Genomic DNA, 23,419 nt, shown 5'->3' with positions numbered 1-23,419 from the left:
TGGGATACAGACAAGTCAGAGGCAGGAAGCCCCCAGAGGTGGAGAGGCTGGGGGTGGTGCACTGCCTAGTGGCCCCCACACTCTGCCCTCATCTTGAGAGGGTTAACAGTCTGCGTAGGAAGGCTAGAGGTCTCCAAGCGGCAGGAGGAAATAAACTTCAAATGGCAGATGTTTTTTTTTTTTCTCTCTCTCTCTCTCTTTTCTAATCCTGTGTTGTCGTGGCAACACCTGGTTCCACCTGAACTGAACTTTGTCTCAAACCTTGAGCTAACCAACGTGTTTTTCTTATGGAAATGTTTTCTTAAGCTACATTAATGAAATTATGTATTTGCTTGGAAATCTGCCTTTCTTTAAGATTCATGTCAATTGTTTTATGGCCAGAGATGACTCCCCTTGTGCCATTCTATCTCAAAATGCATGTTGTGGGGGAGGGGCCTGGTGCAACTCTCAGTCTTGAGGCATTTCTTTTATTTGATTAGTAGCTTGCCAACAGGTATAAAATGCCTTGCTAAAAACTAGCAAGGGGGCACTCTTTCTGTACCCTTTGATGTCTGTGTCAGCCACTTTCTCTATCCATTTTATGCTTTAATAAAACTTGGCTACACAAAAGCTCCGAGGGATCAAGCCTCATCTCTGGCCGCTGATTGAATTCCTTTCCTCTGGAAGCCACGAATTCCGGCGTCATTCACGGCTTGCAGCAGCAACCTTTCAGGCTCAGAAGGGGCCTCCTCGGCTGGGGATCATCCTCACCTGTCCCCTTTCTTGGCTCTTCTTTCTTATCTAACCCAGCCATGTGGGCCCAGACATGAGGGCTGGAAGTCCACTGAGCTGGTCCAAGACCACCGGAGACCCAGTCCAGAACAGAGTCACTACCAGGGGCCCCTGCAGGGGGCATGGGGAGGTTCCATTCTATGTCTGCCCCCCACACTTGGACACCTCCCAACTGTGCGGTTCCAGAGGACCCCTGGGCTGGGCCCCTCTGAGGTGGCTGTGAGGCTGACATCACAGGATCAAAAAGCCAAGTGAGCGGCGCCTCTTCAAGTCACTACACAGATGAACCCAGGCTCTGCTTTCCCAGTCTCTTTGCAGAATCCTAGCCTTTACCTCAGGAGGGGCCACAGGCGCCCCTAGGAAATGCACTCATGACACAGTTGCAGTAACACTGCTGGTCTCTCCCTCCACACTCCGAGTCCAAATCTGCAGTGTCAGGCGACCTCTCGTTACGTCGTGTAGAGCACCCAGGGGGCCCCCGGTCAGAGGCACAGCACTTTGGTCAAGTGCCAGTGCAGCTGGGGACAGTGGGGCCTCTCCATGGTGACGGACATGCAGCTCGCAACCTCTACATCGGAACCTCCATAGACTTCAATGGTCAGTTATCTACTTGTGGCCAGAGGGATTTACCACAAAGCACTGACCCGACTTAATCTCAAAAGCTGCAGACACAAGATGTCATAAAAGGGACCCTGCCTCCACCAGTTCCTACACATCACAGCCAGTGCCTGCCAGCCACGTCACTTCAAGCAGTAGGAACTGGAGCACTGATTAAAGTTTCTGCTGCCGTCTGCACTTGTGTAAAGACACTCATCAATTATAAATATGGGTAAAGTTTATGGCTAGGGAGGAGGTCCTATAAAACAGAGGCGCTACATGGGTGGCCTCTTCTCCTTGCCATGGAGCCATTAGAAACTTCATCCATCCTATAAATGCTGGACTATTTCTAAAAGTCACATTCCCCACTTGGCTGCAAATTCTCGAGTTTTTTTTTTTTTAAAGCAAAGCTGACAGCACATCAGGAAGAGGAAAACCATTTTTCCCAGTTAATGTGAAAAATGCTGATCTTGATTTTAATAGTTTGCAAATACAGCACAATTCACTTATCACACCAGCAGGATTCCTGCTAAATCCATAACAGCAATGCGTTTATATGATCACAGGCAAATTCCTACGTTCTAGGAAGAAAAAAATATTCTTTATCCACCCTCTCATTTGGAAGGCAGCATTCACAATACCAACAACCAGTATTTTGCATTTTTGATTTAGTATTCATTACAGATTTACTGTATAAATTAAATAAACAAGTCACTGCCTTATTACAGCAAACAGCTGGTGGGGCCGTCCTCTTTGAAGGGCATAACACTGGTCAATTTGGCTCCTTCTCTGTAGCCAAGCAGATGTTTGGGCCACAGCTGGGCTGATCTCCCTGGAGAAGCGAGCAAAACTCCGGCCAGGTCGAGCCCCTCTGCAGAGGTGAGTGCCAGCTGTCATGGCAGACCTGCTTCCCGTGGACCTGCCCAGCCAAGCTACTCCAGTCCCGGGACCACCAGGCAGCCAGAGTCATTCTCTTCCAGTCCTCACCTGCCCCAGCAAGACCCGATGTCAGCTCTGAAAGTCCTGGGCAAATTGGGCAGTGGGTCACCCTGCTTGCACCTGTGGCACCTTCAAGTGGGGACCTTGAGGGGCAGGGTCCCTTCTGGAAGGATAAATTTGCCATGATACCAGCCCCACCAGGTAAGTCCAGGTCAGGGTTCATGGCAGGGCAGCAGCCCCCAGGGGGAAGGTCAGTAGAGGTCAGGGACACTGTTCACTTAAGGCCCAGGGTGTCTCTCTCCTCCCAAGAGGACTGTCAACTCCCAGTTCAGAGTGACCCTCGCAGGCCCCCTCACTGAACATCAGCTCCCTGCAGAGGCGTGGGAACACACTGCTGCTGCTGCTAAGTCCCTTCATTCGTGTCCAACTCTGTACGACCCCATAGACGGCAGCCCACCAGGCTCTGCCGTCCCTGGGATTCTCCAAGCAAGAACACTGGAGTGGGTTGCCATTTCCTTCTCCAATGCATGAAAGTGAAAAGTGAAAGTGAAGTTGCTCAGTCATGTCCGACTCTAAGTGACCCCATAGATGTCAGCCCACCAGGCTTCTCCATCCATGGGATTTTCCAGGCAAGAGTACTGGAGTGGGTTGCCATCGCCTTCTCCATGGGAACACACAGACGCACACAATTCAAAGGCTCCCTGTCTTTCTAATCACCCTCTCCTCCTTGACCCCTACACTGACCCCTCCCACCAGACCAGAAGCCATCCATGCAGGCTGTAGTGCCCATGAGTGCCCGGGGTGGCCCACGCCCTGAGGCCCAGGCCCCGATGCCCTAGGTGCACAGGCGGCAGGGCACTCTGCCTCTCTCAGCCCGTCAAACACCACAGACCTCAGAAGTCTAGACAGTAGCCAATGCATGCAGGTGTCCTCCACATAATGCATGTGGCTCCCACCTGCAAGGATGTCCCTGTGCATGGCCTGAGCACGTCTGTAAAAATGGGCATTGTCACAGCTGTATTAAAGCAAGTAGAGTCTAGAAGGAGCTTTTAAAATTATAAATTACAGGGAAACCCCAAGTCTGCATAGCAGCCAAGCGGCCAGCAGGACCCCCACTCACTTCATCAGCTCAGGGTCTTCCTTGTCGTCCTTCGCAGGTGCGGCCTTGGCTCCACTTTTCTTGGCACGAGGGCAGCCTGACAAGCTGGTTTTACAAGAGGAGAAAATGCCACAGCGGTTTAAGGACAGCACCTTCTCAACCCACCTGCCTCCCTCCACCCCTCAGGCTCTGTGGGCAGCAAGGCCATGTCCAGGAAGCGGCCCCCAGCTCTGGCCAGAGAGTATCCCGATCAGCTCTGAGAACATCGACAATTCAGACTCTAGGGGAGAAACAGGCTGGGGTGCAGTGGCACTAACGTGTCACTTGCAGCCTGAAACTTCATCAGCCTGAGGAGACCCCCACTCTGCTGGCCCGGCACCCAGGGCACCTGGGGCAGGCTCACCTCCGGTGCGACGCGTAGTTCCCCGTTATGTGGCCTGAGCCATCGCAGCCGGGCGTGGGGCACCTGTGGAGGACAGCGTGGCTGAGACCAGAGCAGCGGAAGTCACTCGGCCGCAGACCATACTCGGCCCTTGACAGACCCAGCACTGAGGTCTCACATAGTCATGACCTCCAGGCCTCAGAACTTGGCACCCAGTCTCTCTGGGGGTACCAGGAGGGCCAGGGGAGAGAGCCCATTCCTCTGCAGGATGGTGGGCTCCCAACTTAGCCTCCTGCAAAGGACCAGGCTGGATGAGAAGGCTCCAGAACACCTGTGGGCCTTTAAGTGTGCTCTCGGATGCAAACCTAGCACCGAGGACCAGCTCATCCTCCTTGAGGTTGCTGGAGAAGGACTGCCTGTGCTCACAGACGGCTGTGCCAAGCACCTGAGATGCACCACCCCCAGCTCTGGCAATGCTGGGTGTCACCCCCACTTGGCGAGAGCCCAAGGTTTTCGAGAGGTGGCTGGCACCAATGGAAAGGAGCTGGGGAGGCACAGAATGCAAAAGTTTGACTCTCTACACCCAAAATGTTTGGTGAATATATCATGTCGAAGGTAGAAATCCCCTTTAATACACCAGCTTGAGCTATTTTTCCCTGAGCGTCTAGTGACGAAACATGGATCGGTTTCTGCTGGCATCAGAGCACGGGTTCCCAACCCTGCAGGCGGTCCTCGGGATGCCTCCTCCAGGATGGGCCTGCTGCTCACGCCTTGTCCCTCGTGAGGGCCCAGTTCCATCCTGTGTGGCCCAGCAGGACCCTGGTGCTTATCTGCCATTTCTGGCTTCATCCTCACACAGAGAGAGAGCTGTGGAGCCAAGGCCTTTCCTCAGCACAAAACTGGCCCCAGAGGGTGGCGGGGCACAGCGCCAGCTGGGCAGGACACAGACATTGAAGTTGGGTCAATCAGTGGAGGCTGCCCCACGCCCAGGCTCTGGCACGTCCTCTCCATCCTCCTCCCAGATGTCCATGGACCGACACTGCGCCCCTGTTAGGCTGGCATGACCACATGGAGGGGCTAGATGCCCGGGGGCCTCCTTCCCAGCTCCTCAGACCTTCTCGAGGTGCCCTCCTCATCCCTGCCCCAAGAGCCACCCATCGATGCTTCCCTGGCCTGGCAGTTGGCCAACGGGTCAATCTCCCTCCTGTCGGGCTTTGGGGTGACTCAGACCCCACTGAGATTATGATGCCCCCAACCTCAGTCATGTGTGGTCACATTTCAACCCACATCTGGGGCAAGGAGGCTTCTGTGTTTTAATGGAAATCACCCACCACCTCCATCTAGGTAAGCATCACCCGTTCAAATGAACCCCAGCTGCCAGGACCTCCTGCTCTGACATTCTGCGTCTCCATGTGGCCTGAGGTCCTCAGGCTCTAGCTGCTCAAGAAGGTCCTCTGGACTACACTGTGAGGACCAGGGAGTCATTTGCACGGCCCTCTACACTGAGGCCCAGGCCCTGTGACACCCTCTGCAAGGACAGTCCTTCTCCCTGCTCCTTCTCAGCTGCAGAACACAGTGCTCAGTGCTGTAGGCAGTGGCCAGGGTGGTGGGTTCACAGCAGCCCCCAGCCTCTGTGGCTATAAGCAAGACGCTTGTCTGTGAGTGACACCCTTGCAAGGTGCAGCCTCTGGCAGTGCCTGGGAGGGGGTCTTGGTCAGGGGAGAGACTCGGTGAGAACACGCACATGGGGGGCACTCCCATTCCAGAAAGGCAGGATCCCCCCCCACCTTCCTTGCCAGCCTGATGTCATGGCTTTTCCCTAAGAGTCGTGTCCAAGAGAAGATGACGTCATGTGGCTGGAGAAGAAAGTGTCTGCACTGGCCACTGGCAGCGCCAGCCACCATCTCTTCTGAGTGCAGTGTCTGGGCCAGAGGATGAAGTTAAGCAGCACGGCTCACACCAGACCTCGCCCTGCCTCTATCCATGTCCCATGGCCGGGGCAGGGGCTATCCCCCAACCTGTGCAGAGCTCCCCCATCATGGTCCAGCAGGTTGTGTGGCTGTGCTCATAAGCCCCACACATGGATTGGGCCATATGGCCCAAGGCACCCAAGTCCCCAGATCCTGACCACATGGGACACTTGGAAGGAAGAATAAATGCCCTTGGAATGTGATCAAAACACAGGACATACTTTGTCTGCAACTGTCACTGCACTCAAGCGTTGGTGGGGGCCACCAAAGAAGACTCATTTGTGAGACATGACACGGGTGCCTTTGCCCCTCTGTGGATGGGTTACCTTCACCCAACACTGCCACAAAGCCAATCAAGGTGCCAGACGCCCACTGGGCAGGGGAAGGAGAGAAGAACATGGGGGAGCCAGGCCACATCCACGCTGTGGCCTGAAGCAGGTGAGAAGTAGCCTCCACAGGAGGACCCCCAGGGAAAAGAAGCACCTCAGAGGGAGTTGCGGAGTGACTTTTTTCATACAAGGAACACTTTCCATCACCAACTTCCAAACAAGTTTGGGTTACAGTTCTTCACAGGCTCTCCATCTCAGAAGGGCGCTGACCCTCCCTATTGGCCACGTATCTGGACCCAGACCAAGGGCCAAGTCCATGTGTCACGTCCAGGAACACTGACCAACTGCTCTGCAGGTAAAGGGCTCCTGAGGGCATGCGGTCACTTCTAGAATTCCACCACCCTCAAGCTGGCAAACCACAGAAACTGATCAGTTAGAAAAGTAAGTCGAATTGGAAAAGAAAACAGGAGAAGGGATCATGAGAAAGACAGCAGAAGAGGAGAGGAAGGAAAGAGGGACGAGGAGGGTGAAGAAGTGCATTCAAAGCCCACAGGCCTGAGGGTCCCATTGCATTTCTGGAGTTGGACACTTGGGGTCAGCAAGCACCTGTGTGAACCTGCCTCAGAACATGCTAGTGTCAAAGCTGATAAAACTCCTGGAAACATGCTTCTGGTCATGAACTCTGCCCAGCCTCATCTGTGGGACTGGAAGACCTCATTGGTAAAACAGGTAATGACACACTTCTCCTGGCTACTAGGACCAGACAAGGCTCCCAAGAGCCACAGAAGTGAGGCTGGCAGGATCCGCTGCTCAGACAGACCTGGAGCTTCCTGCCCGTTCTAAGTCAGCACAGGTTCCTGGAAGCTTCCGGCTGCCGTAACTCCTCATCTTAAAGGCACCAGAGCCCCAGATCAGGCTGAGCTGGTGAAACCTGGCCTGGATGCAAGGCCCCCGACACAGAGGCCCAGAGTGGAAGAAATCCCCTGGAGAGGGAGTAACCTGAGGGGCCAAGAGGGGGCCCTCCTTCCACAACCTCGGTTCAGCCTGGGAGCACAGGGCCAGCATTACGTGGCTCAGGGCCACTCTAGCCACGATGTCACAGCTCAACTAAAGACATGAAATCAAAGGCCATCACAATCCCCAACTCCAGCCCCAGAAGGACGCTGAGAGCCAGGAAACCTCTGGGCTCGTGCTCCTCGCTTGAACAAGGCTGTCGGTCAGAGTGGCTGGTGCCACTGGGCTGCCCTGCCCGGGTGTCAGGGGCAGGAGGAGCAGAAGCAGAGAGCAGGCACAGCAAAAGGAGGGGCGGGCACAGAGGTGAGGCGAGGGCAGGCGTGGGCACCAGGGGCCAAGACAGAAGCAGCTGGAAGGGGTGCAGGAGGCGGGACAAGCACAGAGTTTCTCGGCCATCACCAGCATCCAGTCCACTTAGCAAGAGCTACACAGCCTGCAGCCCTCTGAGCCACAGTGAGACTTACAAGCCATGGCCAGTCTGGGACTTCTCCCAGATCTCCATGGCAGGGGAAAGCAGGCCCAGAGAGCAGCCCATCAGGGGTCCTCAGGAGAGGGATAGAATGGGTCGGGCCATCAGGAGCCAGAGGCAGGTCCTACGTCCTGTTGGCCCTCCCGACCCTCAGCCCTCAGTGAGGCTGGCAGGGCTGAGGGGCGCACAGGACCCCGTAGCAGCCCTGGGCCTGAGGGGACAGGCAGACAGCAGTGCTCAGAGCAGAGAGAGACAGGCAGAGTGGCGAGAATCCCAGCCAAGCAGAATCAGCCCGTCCATGGCCCTGCCTCTCTGCCCCACGGCCCTGAGCCTCTGGTTGGGGCCGGTCTGGTGCCGGAGCCCTCGAGAAGGCTGATTTGGGCTGGAGCCTCATGAAAGGAGTGAGCAGAGCAAGGAAGCCACCCCAGAGATGGGAGGCCAGGAGGGCAGACATACTTGAGGTCAGCAGAATGGGCAGCCATGAGGTTTCTGAGGCTCTTGTCAGCAAGAGGGCAACCAGAGAGGCTGAAAGAGAAGAGATGGGATATTGGGATGAGCCAAAGAGGGGGAGCGGAGCAGCAGAGGGAGAAGACCCACCACACAGCACCCAGGCCAGGCGGACCCAAGCAGGGGACGAACCTGCGGTGGGAGGCATAGTTCCCAGTGATGTGGCCACTGCCATCACAGCCAGGGGTGGGGCAGCTGGACAAAGGAAACAGAGCGTCAGATCAGAGAACAAGGCACCCTGCCAGACCCGCCCCCAGGCTGAGTCCACTCGGGGAGGGCGGCGGCACCTGCTCCCTGCCCATCTCAGAGCACACCCTCCGCCTCCGCCTCTCTGACTGCAAGTTTCTCCCATACCACTCAGCTCAGGAAGGAAAAGGGAACCAAAGTGAAGCTCAACTTAAAGTCGAGATGCTCTGAAGCCCTCACACCGTGCATGCACACGTGTCCACGCTTGTGGACAGGGGGGCGGGGGGTGCCTTTCTGATGTGGCGGGGCCTTCCCCGAGGACAAGGTCCCAGCCAGAGCCATCCTGGGAGAGCCAGCTACAGGGCAGGAGGAAGCTGGTGGGTTTTGGGGCATGGAGAGGAATCCCAGGGACAAACTCTGAGCAGAGGTGAGGGCTGGATCACCTGCGGGACAGGTGTCAGGCTTCTCACCGTCCCCTCGGGGAGGTGGTGTTCAGTGGCAGTTAGCCAGCAGCTGTCCCCTCTCCAGTGGCATCTGGTTAAACTAGCTCTGGCTGCCAGGGTTGAGGGCACCAACTCTGAGGCAGAGCACGCCGAGGACTGGCACACAGTGGGGGCTCAGGAGGCGTCCACTCCCCTCAGCCCTTGTCTGCTCTGTGGGCCAGATGAAGGCTCATCCTCGCTCTTTATCACCCTGAAGGAGCAGGTTAGAGGCCAGCATGGTATGGGGTGAGGGGAACCTCCCCTTCTGTCTGGCCCAGGAAGGTCCTAGTAGAGGCAGTTCAGCCTCTGCCCACCAAGGTGGCCAGGGCAGGAGGATGGTCAGTGCAGGGCTGTGTAGGGACCGGCCCGGTCATCACAGGCTTCCACTAGGGTGTGCTCCTTTCCAGACTATAGAGGTCCCCTGGGGGGGTCCTGTTGTTCAAGGCGGGGACTTACGTGAGCAGCTCCTTCTTTATGTCCTTGGAGAGAAACTTCAGCTTAAAGTTGGCCAGGGTGACCTCCCCGGGGTACTTCCGCTCCTCAAAATTCTCCTCCGACACTTCCTGGTCATCTGCTTCAGAAGAAGCAAAAGAATGGGCTGCTGGCTCTGACTGCAAAAGACCAGCAGGGAGATGTTTTAACCAGCTGGCGGGGGCCAGGCGCCCAGCCCAGGGCTGAGGGAGAGGGGCCTTTCAGAACAGGGTCCACAGAGGCGTTTTCTGGAGTCTCCTGTCTTATGCACGCAGGAGTAAGACGTACTCCCAAGGTGCAGGAAGCAGCACCCAGAGGGGCCGGGGCACTCCCTCACCTTGGCCGCTGCGCCCGAGCTGACCCAGGAACAGGGAGACATGGATGCCACCCAGGCCAGCTGCTCCGACACCCTCCATGGCCTCTGGCCCGTGTGTCACCTCCAGCCACCCGCCCTGGGTCACCTTCCGCACACCAGAGTGCACACTGAGTGTAGCTCCTTTGGGGCCGTTACCACTGAGGGTGTGTCTGTTGAAATGCTATGAGGATGCATGGCACAATGCACAAAGTATGACAAGAATAATCACAGCGAACTTAGGGTCATCTGGCCCTGTGGGCCCAGCCCGCACGATGAGCTGACTGCAGCAGGCACTTTAATAAGCACTTTGCCCTCAAATGCAGAGTCTGGAAGTGTTCAGTCACCACCCAAGAAGTGGGCACTTTGAACGCGGTGGTGAACAAGGATACTCCCTCCATCCAGGGCAGGGAAGACGTCCACAAGAGTCAGGAAGGTCAGTGCCCTACAGGTCAGTCTCTAATGGACCATTAGCCTCAGTGGTGGATCACGATTCAAGTCTCAGCACTTGCTGTGTGTCCCAGGCACATTGTCCGACCTCCTGGGTACCCCATGTTTAAGCTGGAAACAGTAGCAGGCCCTCCCAGATGTCTGGGGCTGAGTGAAGAAAGGCCTGTGGCACCATGAGATGCTGTTGCTACTGTTACTACTGAACAATGCACAGCTGTGTGGACGAAGAGCCTCAACTTGAGTCCAGCCTTCAGGAGAAACAAGGGCTTCCCAGAATCACAGGGGCAGAGGCAGCTCCAGAGCACGAAGCACATTCCACAGGCCCATAGACATAGGGGCCAGGGCTGTTTGGGGACGTGAGGGGGCACTGTTGTCAGAATTGGGTGGGAGATGATGCTAAAGGCTGGGGCAGGATGATCAAGAAGCCTTGGGCAGAGCTAGAAGGAGAGTCTGAACGGGGAGTCCAGACCACAGTAGACGGACTGGGAAGGCCTGATCCAGTGTTGACCCAATAGGACAGGGGCACCTGTGCCCACGGCACAGGGGAGGAAAGGAAGGGCCTGGGGGTTAACCGAGGCTTCCTGCCAGGGAGTGGATGGTTGACGATGGAGCACAGCAGCAGGCTTCCGTGGCCAGGCTCCCCAGGACCTCTGAGACCCAGGTCAGCCACAGATGATACAACAGCCCTGGGAAGGGGTGAGGATGCTCAGAGGACATGGGAAAGTGGAGCGGGGCCGGGCGGGTGGCTGGGGGAAGTGGCCAGAGAGACCAGCCTGAGCTGGGGGCCAAGGAAAGGGAAGGGACTGGAGGGGTCGAGGGGAGACAAGGCCACAGGCACAGAACTGAACAAGGGTGACAGCAGACGTGGGGACGTAGCCCTGGTGACCCCAACAGGAACAGAAGGGCCCCACCAGGCCTCAGACATGGCCCCACTAGCAGACAGAAGCCCTCCTGCCAGCCCCCGCTGACCCTCAGCCAGCCTCCCTACCCCAGGGGCTCACTCTGAGAGAAGTATCCCTCTTCTGAGCCCTGACATTGAGTTGCTGCCATGTGACTGAGCCAGATGACCTAGACCTGGGCCCAGGCGGCTCCTCTGTAAAGTAGGGGTGCATGTGAGGCCAGTAGATGGAGGAACCTGGCCACCCCTGAAGATGAAACTGTAGAGGGGGTGGGTTCTCAGAGTAGAATCCTCACCACCACTGCTCCTCCTCCGCAGGGATCTGCCCCCAGCCCCGCCTGCCAGGGGACTGGCTCCACCCACACACCGCCCTGCTCTCCACCAGGCTGGCCCTGCCCAGACACAACCGTTCCAGGGGCCTCCTGGTTCTGCTTCAGTGGCCCTAGTGGTAAAGAACTCCCCGCCAATGCAGGCAACGCAAAGACTCGGGTTCGATCCCTGGGTCAGGAAGATCCCCTCGAGAAGGGCACGGGCAACCCACTCCAGTATTCTTGCCTGGAGAATCCCATGAACAGAGGATCCTGGAGGGCTACAGTCAACAAGGTCACAAAGAATCAGACACGACTTAGCACACACGCAGGGACCTGGCCCCCTCACCCTCCTGGAAGTGGGGGCTGGCAGGCAGGGGAGGGCTGGGAGGGAACCCTCAGGCCTGTCCATACTACACAGTGCCTGCCTGTAGTTGTAATCTCAGAGCAGAGTTCTGCTGTTCTGGAAGCCCCCAGTCAGCCCACCTCAAGTGGGTGGAGTCACCAGGAAGGGAATGTTCCACCAGCCCCCAGGCTATGGATGGGTCAACACAGAGGCCTGGCTTGCGGCTCCTTAGCAGGCAGTTCTGCTCTGGGACTCAGACCACTGGCTGCCAGAGGTGCTTCTGAGGCCAGGCGTTTTCTCCTGCCTCTGTCCAGGAACCAGGAGCCTGCAGTGTCCTGGGGATGGTGAGGAGAGGCTGCCACCAGAGTTCAGGGTGTCCCTCATCTGGACAGTAGGCTGGTGGGAGGCCCATGAAACCGAGGAGGCCATTCCCAAATCATCCCCTGAACCCCTGCCTGCTGCTGACCACTAATTCTCCAGAGGTGAGAAGACCACTTCCCTCTTGGAGGGGACAAGGCCACAAACTGAACCAATGGTGAAAACACCTCCAGGAAGGTGGACTTAGCTGCCCGGAGCAGGCAGAACCCTGTGTGGAAAGGGATAGGACCCATGGAGCCTCTGCCTGGAGATGCCAGTGTGTTTATGCCAACCCTTGGGTAAGGCAAGCTGATCGCCAGTGCCTGCTCGACCACCACCCCCCCACCCCGACCATCCGACAGCTCTGGACCTCCCACCTGGACAGCACCCACCTCCTCAGGCTCCTCCTCTCGTGGGCGGCTGGGCTTGGTGTAGTCCAGAGGCCGGTCCCACTCATCTTGGCGAGAGGCATGGCTAGACGGAGGTGAGGTCAGGGAGCTGCTGGGGGCACTGGTGCTGCTCTGGCGCTGGCAGGCATCAGGTGACTTCACACCAGGGCTGCTGCTGCTGCTGCTCCCGCTGGGGAAAGTGTTCTCCCGCCTGCGGTGCCTGTGCATGCTCAAGTCCAGGGTTCCGTTCTCATCCACCTCAATGTCTGCCGCCTGCATTGCAAAGGCGACATCTGGATTAGACACCACCCCCTCCCATATGTGTCTTATGACCTCTTACTTAGCTCACCAGAAGCCCAGACAGTGTTTCCCTCCAAAGGGAACAGGGCCAAAAAGAAGAGAAGAGCCTCTGAGAAGAAAGTATCCTGAAGCTGATGTGGACTCACTCTACCCACTCCCTCAAGGCCTCCAGCCCATAAATCCAGCCCCTGCACATGGCCACCTGTGTGGGCACAGGAACACGTGGAAGCCAGCGGAAGCCCGCATCCCGGTAGATGCGGGAACAGGTGTGTACAGCCACTTGGCGCCCTTAGGCACAGCGTTTGGTACTCAGGGAGGTGGAACCATCCAGTGTCTTTGGCCAGCAGGGTCAGTGGTCAGGAGGGAGAAAAGGAAAGAGTGGTAGTCCCCTCATAGATGCTGGGTTTGCTGAGCCTGCTTTGTGCAGGCTGCATATAGTCCTGACTGCAAACCCCACCCGCCTTCTCTGCCTCAGAAGGGGCTCCCAGCAGAGGCCTCGCCCACCTTGCTTGGCAGGTCCTGTGGCTTCGTGCTGAGGTTCTCAGGCATCTCCCAGCAGCGCGTGGAGAGGTTCAGAATGGCAGTGGCGGCCATGTGTGCGGCCTCTGCATCGTGGGCGTAGTCGAAGCCTGCAGAAGAGGATGAGGTGCAGGGGCTGGGCCTGGGGGGAGAGGCCTTTGAGAAAGGTTTGGCTGCAAAAAGGGAACAACAGCAGGCTGATATACAACGCGAATGGGAGGCGGCCACAAAGACACACAGGGGAGCTTGAGGGTGGCTGAGGGCTTTGAGCACAGCTACGTGAAGGTAGGCCTAGGGCCGGGTCATCCACCCACTGCCGTGAGCTCGCATACCCCAATCCGCCCCCATCCTTGTCGGGGATTGAGAAGGCCACTTCTGTCTTGACCATAACTTGGGCAGAAAGGGCAAAGACAGGCTAGCCTCCCTGGTATTGTAAACAAAACAAGTTATCTATTGGCGAATGCTTATTGAGAGACTAAAGTCTGTAAATAGGAAGAGTGTCTGCAGTGTCACTCAAGTAGGCAAATTTTGTCACAATATCTCAAAAGGTTGATTTTGGTGTCACCTCCTCAATAGCCACAGCTTTAGTAAATAATATTGTTGCTCAAATATAATGATGGGAAGAGCTGACTCACTGGAAAAGACCCTCATGATGGGAAAGACTGAAGGCAATAGGAGAAGGGGCAGCAAAGGATAAGATTTAGATAGGATCACCGACTCAATGGACATGAACCTGAGCAAACTCGGGAGTTAGTGGAGGCCAGAGGAGCCTGGCATGCTGCAGTCCATGGGATTGCAAAGAGTTGGACAGACCTTAGCTACTGAACAACAACAGAACATGAAGCATGAAGGCATAAAATGTCATCTTTCCTAATAACTGTGCCGTAATCATAAGATCACTCTCAGGGATGATTTCTGAGTAATCACAATATCACCAGCAAATTTCCAGTGCCCCAGCATAAGTGGGTGCCTTGCATGAAGTCATCTCCTAACAAGCTGGAGAGTTACCTGCACTCCAACTGGCCATTGTATTGATCAGTGTTTCTAGTATGAACTCGTAGGAAACTCATCATTGCTGATTTTGGCATCTGAACATCCATCATGAGTTGCCAGTTCCAATCTTATGTACACTGGGGCAGTTTTCCATTTTGTAGGTATTACACAAGCTAATTGGCTTGCAACTCACAAATTAGTGTAATAAGTGACCAAAAACAGACAGGGGACTTCCCTGGTGGTCCGGTGGTTGACAGTCTACCTACCGATGCAGGAGACATGGGTTTGATCCCTAGTCTGGGAAGATGCCACGTGCTGAGGAGCAACTAAGCTGGTGTGCCACAACTACTGAGCACATGCTCTTGAGCTCTCAAGCTGCAGCTACTGAAACCTGCAAACCCAGAGCCTATCAGTTCAGTTCAGTTCAGTTCAGTCGCTCAGTCATGTCCGACTCTCCACGACCCCATGAATCACAGCACGCCAGGCCTCCCTGTCCATCACCAACTCCCAGAGCTCACTCAAACTCATGTCCATCGAGTCGGTGATGCCATCCAGCCACATCATTCTCTGTCGTCCTCACCACAGTGAGAAGCCCGTGCACTGCAACAAAGAGTAGCCCCCACTCGCCGCAACTAGAGAAAGCCTGCACTGCATCAAAGACCCAGTGCCACCTAAGTATACAGATAATGTTTTACAAAGACAGGAAAGCTTGTTCTCAAAGGTTTGTAGGAATGAATTTTGTTAGTGCAGGCACCCAGAAATTTTGTTGCTAATATTACAAATGGCATCCCCGTCCAAGCATCTGTTGGGTATCCAGGCTCAGCACAGTGGTTCTTCCTACACCTCCACCCTTGAGCTGGAATAAACTGCCTGGGAAAGGACAGCTGACATAGGGTAAACCATGTCAGCGATGTTGGGCTTAACTCTTTGGACATGCACACCGTAACACACTTGGGTTTTATTTCAACATGTAGTGAGGAGACACATCCAGTTTGAAGGTGAAGGTGAAGGCTGCAACGTGGGTGAGACCCAGACTCTGAGAAAGTCACCACGGTAGACTGGGACAGCTGGGGCCCCAGATGGAGAGTCCCTATGTGCTCCTGGGGAAGGGTTCCTCCTCCTCTGCCCCTCAGACCCTACACCTCCCAGGAGCAGTTTCTCCAACTTACATTTAAAGGCTTTCGGTGAGGTTTCGCTGGTCTGAATCTTTGGGGCAAGCATGCGCTTACCAAAAACCTGAGCATCAAAACTTGCGTAGTCAAAGGTGACCTTGGAGAACTTCTCCAGCTCCTTGGCCAGGTTGGCCCTGGGTGTGGTGGGGGCCACGCTGGGCCGGTAGCTTCCATATGGAGGGACCTCAAGCTGCTTTACAAAGCACATGGGCCTGGGGTGCAGGATAGAGATGAGAGGCATGAAGACAGGATACAAGGACGCTGTGCTATTCAACCCAGCACCCTCTGCCAAGGCCTAGCCCAGCCATCCCTCAGAGGCCAGTGTGAGCTGAGACCCAGGCAGGCCCTCCCCTGCCCACCACTACAGGTTGCCCGTGGGATGTGCAGGAAGAACTGCCACGGGGAAGAAGCACTAGGAGACTTGAAGAAACAGCATGTATCCCCTTGCAGATAGCATCAGCCAGAGGAGGGGAAAAGGAGAGCTGGTTTCTGAGCCCTAGAGGAGCATCTTTAGGGTGGTGGGCAGTCAAGGCGGAATTCTGGTGGTGGAATAACTTGTTAATACACTTCCCCAGACAGGAGGGAGCTGGGGCACCTGGAGGGGATATGGGGGTGTTTCTGAGAATCAGCCTCAGGGCACAGTGACTCCACTTTATGAAGGGAGTGGCCTAGCCCTCCACTGTCCTCTGCTTAAAGTTGCTTAAGATGCCCCTGGAGGGGCTGCTGCCCAGTTAAGAACAGGCATGAAAGCACTGCTGCAAGCATTCAGTCACGGTTACTGGAGCTCTCGGAGAGCTCAGATTTTTAAATGTATGAGAGATGGTGTGGAGACACCAGCCTCCATAGCCCAGGGGCCAGGGCAGGAGCGAGACCAGCAGAAGAGAAAGGCCATGGGGTCTGTACCATTTCAGTGAGGGGCTCAGAGAGAAGAAAAGCAGAGGAGGCCTCTAGAGCAAAGCAGTGACCTCACTCTGGAAAGGGTGGAATTAAGAAGGACCAATGGAGAGGCCCCGAGGTGCCAGGCACTGTAAGAACTTGAGCATGACCCGAAAAGAGGAGCCTGTTGCCAAGAAGACCCTGGAACCACGGCTCTGAAGGGCCTTGGGAAAGGGATGCCACCAGAGCACGAGCAGGCTCTCCTCCTCCACTCTGGACTGGCCAATGCATCTGAGAAGTTGCTGGAGAGCTCTCAGGTACCCACAAGGGAAGATGAGGCCTAAACTTAAGGCCTGCACCATGTTTTGCTGGCTTCCTCAGCCCAGGCTTCGTCCAGCAGCAGACTCAGTGTCCATGACGCCAGCAAAACTTTTTTAAGATTAGCAGCACACTCCAGAGTACAACACCCAAAGCGTGGTCACACAGAACACATGGAGCCTGGGTGGAAGGCTCCAGCATCTTGGCCGCAGCTGCTACCATCAGGGCTCCTCACCAAGGGCGCAGGAAACAAACTGTCATGCCTCGTCCAAGCCTCATGAGAAACTCCAGTCGATAAGACTGTTGTCTCATTTTTACAGGGGAACAAACTGCAGTCACCTTCCTGGGACACCACCTCCATGTTCAGCACCTGTTTGGCCCCAAGACTGGCCTTCCCAAGCCTTACCCGCCTGGTGGTTTGACATTTTGCCAGTGGCTTGGATCAAGGTAGGAAAATTGACAAGAAACTAGAAGGAAAAGGGATAAGATGGAGAAAAGAAGAAGCTTCCTGGATGAAAGAAGCCAAATGGAGTACAGAGCACCCAAGGACCAAGCTGCAAGGGCTCCCCAGTGCGGGAGGGTGGGCCCCGCACAGAGGCTCCTCACACACCACCCTCTGAAGCCAAGGTGTGCAGCTCAGTCCTCGGTCTGAGTGTCCGCCAGGCACCTTCCAGGGAAGGGACAGGTGGGTCTCCAGACCAGGGTCTATGCCATGCCCCATGCTCATGACTGTTGAGCACTGAGCTTGCACAGGGTGTGGCGGCCCTGGTCTCCCAAACTCTTTTGTCTATGACAGACATAGAACAGGAGTCTGGAGGAGAGGACCTATGAGTTCTAGCTCCTTGGAGACAAGGGAGCAAGGAGTCCACTGAGCAAGGACACGGTGGGGGAGAATCCTCCAGCAAGGTGGGCACCAGGGAACTGGTCCCACTGGGAGGAGATTCTGAAGGTAGGCTGGCCAGAGTGGGGACATGTGGCCTTAGGAAAGTTCCCCAGCCTCTGGCCATCCTTGTGACACCAATGGGGGCTTGTGGGTGAGGTTGCACAAAGCAGATTCATTCTGAATGGCCTTTCAGAAGCCCTCTCATCAATAAGCCACATCTACAAGCACACTTGGATGCACACACACTCACACACACGCACCTAAACATACAGCACCTCAGGAGTCATGGAGGTGGCACTCTGGAGGGCGCCTCTTCCCAGTCCAGGGTTTTAGCCCTCAGCTGGTGCAGCCCACTCTCCAAACAGAACCAGAATCTCCACAAACAAATCCTGAATCATCAAGCAGTGATATCAATATCCTCAGAGAGAGCAAGGCAGGGGAGCCTTGTGGGTGCTGGCACCCCCAAAACTGCTGGGAAACACCTGCACACACATGCGTACATGCATGCACACACATGCACACTGCACACACGTGCACATGTACATACATGTGTGCGCACACATACACGTATGCACACACATGCAACTGCAGAAAGACTAGATGCTCCCTGGGTATTTCGGGAGGCAGCCCCTGAAATCAAGCAGAACCTTACAGGGCCTTCCTGGGACAAAAGCCCCTCTGTGTCCCCATTTCTTGTTTGTAGGAAAAAGGCTGTAAGCCCCCTCAACCTTCCAGGTTCCAAAGAGCAAGTCAATCAGTTAAGAGGACAACAGAGTCACAACAGGGCTCCTAATTCCTCTGAAAGAGACAGAGGGAACAATCTGACACGTATCTGAGTCACTCTGCAGAAACTAAGACATTTGCCCAGTGATGACGACATGCCGACCACAAGCCTGTGGACCCCAGACTGTTGGAATCGTAAAGTTGAGATTCCTGAAACATCACCTACCACCTCACCGTCAGCCGATCAGAAGAAGGTCCACAAGCTATTATGCATCTCGAACCCTCTTCCGTCACACTGTCTGTAAAGACCTCACCAGAAAGCCAATGGGAAGTCGGATGTTCTGAGCACCAGCCACCCACTCTCCTTCCATGGCTTTTGTAATACACTTTTATCTGCTCCAAACTCCAACCCAGTTTTGCTTTGTCTGGCCTCACTATATGTCAGGCAGACAAACCTGGGTCCAAGAACACCCCTCCGGGTCTGTGGCTCATGTCACTCACCTGAGGATCCGATCCGAATTGGAGCTATTCTTGGAAGGCTCTCCCGGCTGTGGCTGTTGCTTCTCATGAGATTTGGCTAATTTTTCGGCAGCAGCAATGGGACACCCAGACAAACTAGAGACAGGACAGGAGGACAGCTGAGCCCTTCTCCAGGCCCCGCCCATCTAAGCCAGGAGCCAGACACCAGCAGGCGCCCAGCGAAGGCTGTCTTTCCTGTAGAGGGGGCTTTTTCCCAGCTCTGTCCTCAGCCCTCAAAGCACCTGCTACTCCCTCAGTTTCTGTTTTTGGAAATTCTAAGCCAATGACACACAGAGACAAAATGCATCCTAAAGTTCTTCAAGGCTCTGGACAAAGGCATCTCCTCTGGATGGGTCTGGGGGATGGGCCTGCCTCTCACCCTGCTCCTCTCCCCTCACCAGCAACCAGAGCTGCTCAAATTCTGTCACCCACAGGCTATGAACTGGGTGCTGACCCTGGAGGACACGGACCACCAGGGTCACAGCAGAAGGGCACGGGTCCTTCCCAGGAAGGCACCTAATCCAAGACACCATGGATACCGCTTCAACTGTTAGAACTAAGAAGCTGATCGACCAGGGGAGGTGACACCATCACAGCAGTGCTGGGGAGTTCAGCCTCTTCTCAGTGATTGGACCTCAAAGACTCTGGCCATCCTTTCAGCTGAGCGTCACTCACTGGAGCAAAGGCATCTGCTGACACAGCCACAGCTGCCCAGGGCTCAGGGAAGCAGTGGCCAGAAGACGGCAGACAACGGAAGCATCAGGGTCTCAGCACCCCACAGAGCAACCAGGCTTAGGCCCAGATGCTGAGGTTGTGCCCTAAGCAAGAGCTAGTGTCCAGAGGCTTCCCGAATCTCTGCAGGGCAGGGTCTCCGCAGGGCAGGGTCCCCCCCCAGCTCTCCCACAGGCTGCAGGCGCCCATTCCTCCAGGCGCACTCTGGTCTCTCAGGATCCCCTCAGAGTGGCACCAGTGACCACCCCTCCAGGTGCTGCTTCTGCGCCCACCAAAGGTCTGTCCTGACCTTGCACTCACCCCAAAGAGCAGCACACAGGGGGACAGGGCAAGCCCGAGACATGTGCCAGGTTGGGGCACCCACAGCATGCCCCCGCCACCACCCTCACCATGTCCAGTCCAGCCCCATACCTTCTGTGTGTGTTTCGGTTGCTGTTCACGTGGCCCTGGCCTGTGCAGCCAGGAGTGGGGCACTTGAGCACGTTCTCGTGCATGGCCAGGACTGCAAGACAACCCGGGGGAGCCAGTGAGCACCTCCCTCCATGGAGCATGCAGGGGCCCCAGGCCCGGCTCAGTCAGAGAACCCCTCCCACGGTGGCCCTGGCTCCCTAGGGCAGAAACCAGTTCAGCCTTACAATGTCCCTCCTCACAACTTACTGCCCCTCACACGGAAGCAAGGATAGACTTTCTCCTTCTGAGCCCCCAGCACACAGAAAGTGATCCCTTCCCCAACTCCAGAGCCCAGCCTCCCCTCCTGTGTGACCGTGTCCACGGCTAGCTTCCTGGGACCCTGATCCAGGCTGCCATCTCCAGGTGAATCACTGGACGCTCTACGTCCCCATGCTTGTAGGACTCAAGTATGGGCTTCAGGACATGCCGGTTCAGAGGGATAGGGCTCTGTGTGGCCATTCCCCAACGTGGGCACCATTCAAACACCAGAGGCAGCCCAAGCCATGCAGAGCTACTCACTCTCCGGGGGGATCCTGTCCTTGTGGGGACAGCCAGACAGGCTGCGGTGGTGTGGGTACAGCCCAGTGACATGCCCGGTGCCATCACAGCCTGGTGTCGGACACTTGATCTCACGCTTTTCAGTTCTTGAGGGATCTAAACACACAGGGCCTCTGGGTCAGGGGACAGCCAGGAAGCTGGGGGGTAGTGGTGAGCAGGGAGGGGGTAGTGCAGCTCACAAGACTTCACTCTGGCTATCCAGAGAGGAGAATGACCAGACCACCCTTACAAGAGCCCGAAAGGCACCAGGGCTGGACAGCAAGGGGATACTAAAGGGACTGTCTAGGGTGTCTAAGTAGAAAAGCCCACAGATGGCGAAAACCCACAAACAGTGGGGCTGCAGCCCTTCAAGGAAGACCACCTGGATGGCGGCTTGTGCCCTCTGCCCTGTCCTGCTAATGTCCTGCGCAGCCCCTGGCCTCCACAGAGACATGAAGCTGAGCTGTACAGCAACACCCCTGCCAGGACTCATCCTTCATGTTGACACAAAAAGGAGAGACAAAAGCTAAGTAACTCACCCAAAATGAAGTTGCTCAGTAGTGTCCGACTTTTTTGAGACCTCATGGACTGTATAGCCTGTGAGGCTCCTCCGTCCATGGAATTTTCCAGGCAAGAATACTGGAGTGGGTTGCCATTTCCTTCTCCAGAGGATCTTCCCAACCTGGTGATCGAACCCAGGTCTCCCGCATTGCAGGCAGACTCTTTAAGGTCTGAGCCACCAGGGAATCAAAGCAGCTAATAAAGGCTTAGGCAGAAACAACCCCAAATCTCAGCTACTGACCTCATTAAGCCTCTACAAGCCAGAGAGGTCACTGTAAGTCTGGGGGCAGAAGAAAAGACCTCTCAGGACACACATGGTCCCCAGAACATAGCCAGTGACCCAGGGAAACTTCCAATGGAGCTGTCATCCCCTTTGGTAGAACACAGAAATCACAGACCATGCTCAGAATGCCCACCCCAGGGAGGGCAGGGCCTGTGGGGACTCTGCCTAATTCAAATGGAAGGAAGTTGCCCTTTGATCCCTAGGCAGGCAGAGGCACCCTAAGGGGCTCACAAGCCTCTCCCAGGCACCGCCCTCCTGAGTTCGCTGCCACTGGCCTCTAGGGCTCTAGCACTGGCCTCTAGCCCTGGCCTCTAGCCCCTCTAGGGCTCGTGGGCACCTGTGCCTCAGCATCAGGGTCCCTGAGGACCAGTGCCAATGCCCTTCTGGTGCTCCCAGCCCTGCCTCCTGCTTCACCGACCACAGTCTGAGTCTGTCTGGCCAACACCCCCCACCTCCCATAACCCCCAGCCAGTGAAATCCTCAGGGCATGTCCACGGGTCCCAGGCTGCCCATCCCTGGGAGCCCAGCCTACCTTTGCTGCAGTAGTTCTTCCGGGCAGCGTCCAGGGGCCTCGCTGCCTTCCCTGGCTCGCCCGGGCCCAGTGGGCCTTGCTCGGCAGGTGGGCATCCCGGCTCACAGACAGCCCGCACCTGCTCGGCCTTCAGGGCAATGGCCTGCTCCAGGAGGCCCAGGTTGCCACGGGTCATCATGTCGTACATCTCCGACTCGTCTGTGACCGCAGACTTCTGGGAGCGCGAGTCCTCGTCTTTGCCGTCATCGGACCGCACCTCCACTAGGACGGAGTACCCGGGCTTGGGGCTGGGAGGCACCGGGCCCCGGGGCTGAGGGCTCTTTGGGGCAGGGATGCGGGGGGCATCCTCCTGGCAGATTACATCAGGAGGGGCCTCCTCCTCGTCGTCCTCGTCCTCCTCGTCATCTTCCTCCTCCTCCTCCTCCTCCTCCTCTTCCTCCTCGTTGCCCAGGATCCCTTTCTGCTTACTGGATGCCTCACTGGCCACACTCTCCAGAGAATGGGCACACGGCTCCTGGGAGCGCTCACTGGTGACTTCAATCACCTCCTCCACGTCCTCCGGCTGGATAAAGTCCTCCTTCTCCCCCTCGTCACTGGTGGCTTCTTCCTCAGCCTCCTGAACTAGGCCTGGCGTGGCCACCTGGCCTGAGTCTCCGCCAACCAGGGTCTCTTCAGCGATTTGGCCCAAATTTAGGAGAGAAGTTGCAATGATTTCCTGATAGCTGCTGTAGCTGCCCTTGGAGGAGCCCGAGGGGCTGCTGATGGGATTGGATCCGAAATGCGCCTTTACTGGGCTCCTTCCTACACAAAATCAGAAACCATATGGGAGGCACATGGGAACAGGGTGGCGGGGGCTCAGAGTCACCTGGAGTGTGTCTCCAGACCACTGGCTCCGGTTCCTTCACCCCACTCCACCACAGCCAGAGGACACCAGACACCAGAAACAGGATCGATGTAGCCGTTTTTGTCTGCCTGGAGAAACCACTGCTGTACTTTTGAAGCTAAGATTTACTCTGACATTTTTGATTAACAGTCCTCCCTGTTATGTGCACTTTTTTAAAATCAGGCAAATCTGTGTTTCATAAAATGGAGCCTAAAGAATGCATAAGACTTTTTAACACTGTTTCATAATTGAGAAGCAGTAAAAGCTGTTTTTAAAGGTTAAGTCATTTCATCGCCGTGGCTGAGATGAAGTGGGTGCTCACTGCACCCGGGCCCCCTGGGTGGTGGATAAGGACCCCAGAATGTGAGAGCCAGCCCGCCTGCTCCCCCTTCAGGAGGGCTGAGCCAGAGCACAGAGCTCCCTCCTGTGTAAGGAAGCCAGGAGGCCAAGTCCCTGACCTGGCACCCTCTCGGGCAGAGCCAGGTCCCCAACAGGGAGGTGGGTTGCAAAAACTCTCCCTACAGTGGCTCTAAAGTGAAGTAAGAATCCACCTCAGATCCCAAAAGGGGAGAACACCGGAAACACAGATGTATTGGAGGAGAGGGTTTGGGTCTCTGGCCTCTGCCACACCCCCAGGACCCCACAGTCTGCCAGGGTCTCAGGACACAGACATGCCCCACCTTCACACTAGTGATTGCCCAGAACTGGGGGCCCTAAGAAGGTGACAGCAAGGAGACCCCTCAGTTCTCACTGCCCGGCCCAGCTTCCCTGGACACCCTCACCATCTCCCTTAATGCCAAGCAGACCCCTGCCCCCCAACCA

General features: G+C 56.0%; 1 protein-coding gene across 2 annotated transcripts in view; it reads right to left on the bottom strand.

Annotated features, from left to right (window-relative positions):
* Nucleotides 1-23,419, bottom strand: part of MYT1 (myelin transcription factor 1) — a 44,852-nt gene that overhangs the window by 6,853 nt on the left and 14,580 nt on the right. Inside the window, exons 6-17 of one of the 2 annotated variants that reach the window (XM_088844403.1) lie at nucleotides 21,715-22,515; nucleotides 20,321-20,470; nucleotides 19,763-19,853; nucleotides 18,602-18,715; nucleotides 15,298-15,512; nucleotides 13,121-13,308; nucleotides 12,320-12,589; nucleotides 9,202-9,356; nucleotides 8,210-8,272; nucleotides 8,027-8,095; nucleotides 3,810-3,872; nucleotides 3,428-3,511 (exon numbers count right to left, since the gene is read on the bottom strand). In XM_088844403.1, the coding sequence (XP_088700529.1) occupies nucleotides 3,428-3,511; nucleotides 3,810-3,872; nucleotides 8,027-8,095; nucleotides 8,210-8,272; nucleotides 9,202-9,356; nucleotides 12,320-12,589; nucleotides 13,121-13,308; nucleotides 15,298-15,512; nucleotides 18,602-18,715; nucleotides 19,763-19,853; nucleotides 20,321-20,470; nucleotides 21,715-22,515 (2,263 nt within the window). The remainder of the gene's footprint in view (nucleotides 1-3,427; nucleotides 3,512-3,809; nucleotides 3,873-8,026; nucleotides 8,096-8,209; nucleotides 8,273-9,201; nucleotides 9,357-12,319; nucleotides 12,590-13,120; nucleotides 13,309-15,297; nucleotides 15,513-18,601; nucleotides 18,716-19,762; nucleotides 19,854-20,320; nucleotides 20,471-21,714; nucleotides 22,516-23,419) is intronic. The other variant, XM_088844404.1, reaches the window with a different exon arrangement.

Source organism: Moschus berezovskii, chromosome 15, assembly GCF_049115385.1.
Source record: "Moschus berezovskii isolate FMDL1 chromosome 15, NW_MosBer_1.0, whole genome shotgun sequence".
Taxonomy (NCBI): domain Eukaryota; kingdom Metazoa; phylum Chordata; class Mammalia; order Artiodactyla; family Moschidae; genus Moschus; species Moschus berezovskii.
The sequence above is the reverse complement of the archived record's forward strand: the minus strand, read 5'-3'. Positions and strand labels throughout refer to the sequence as shown.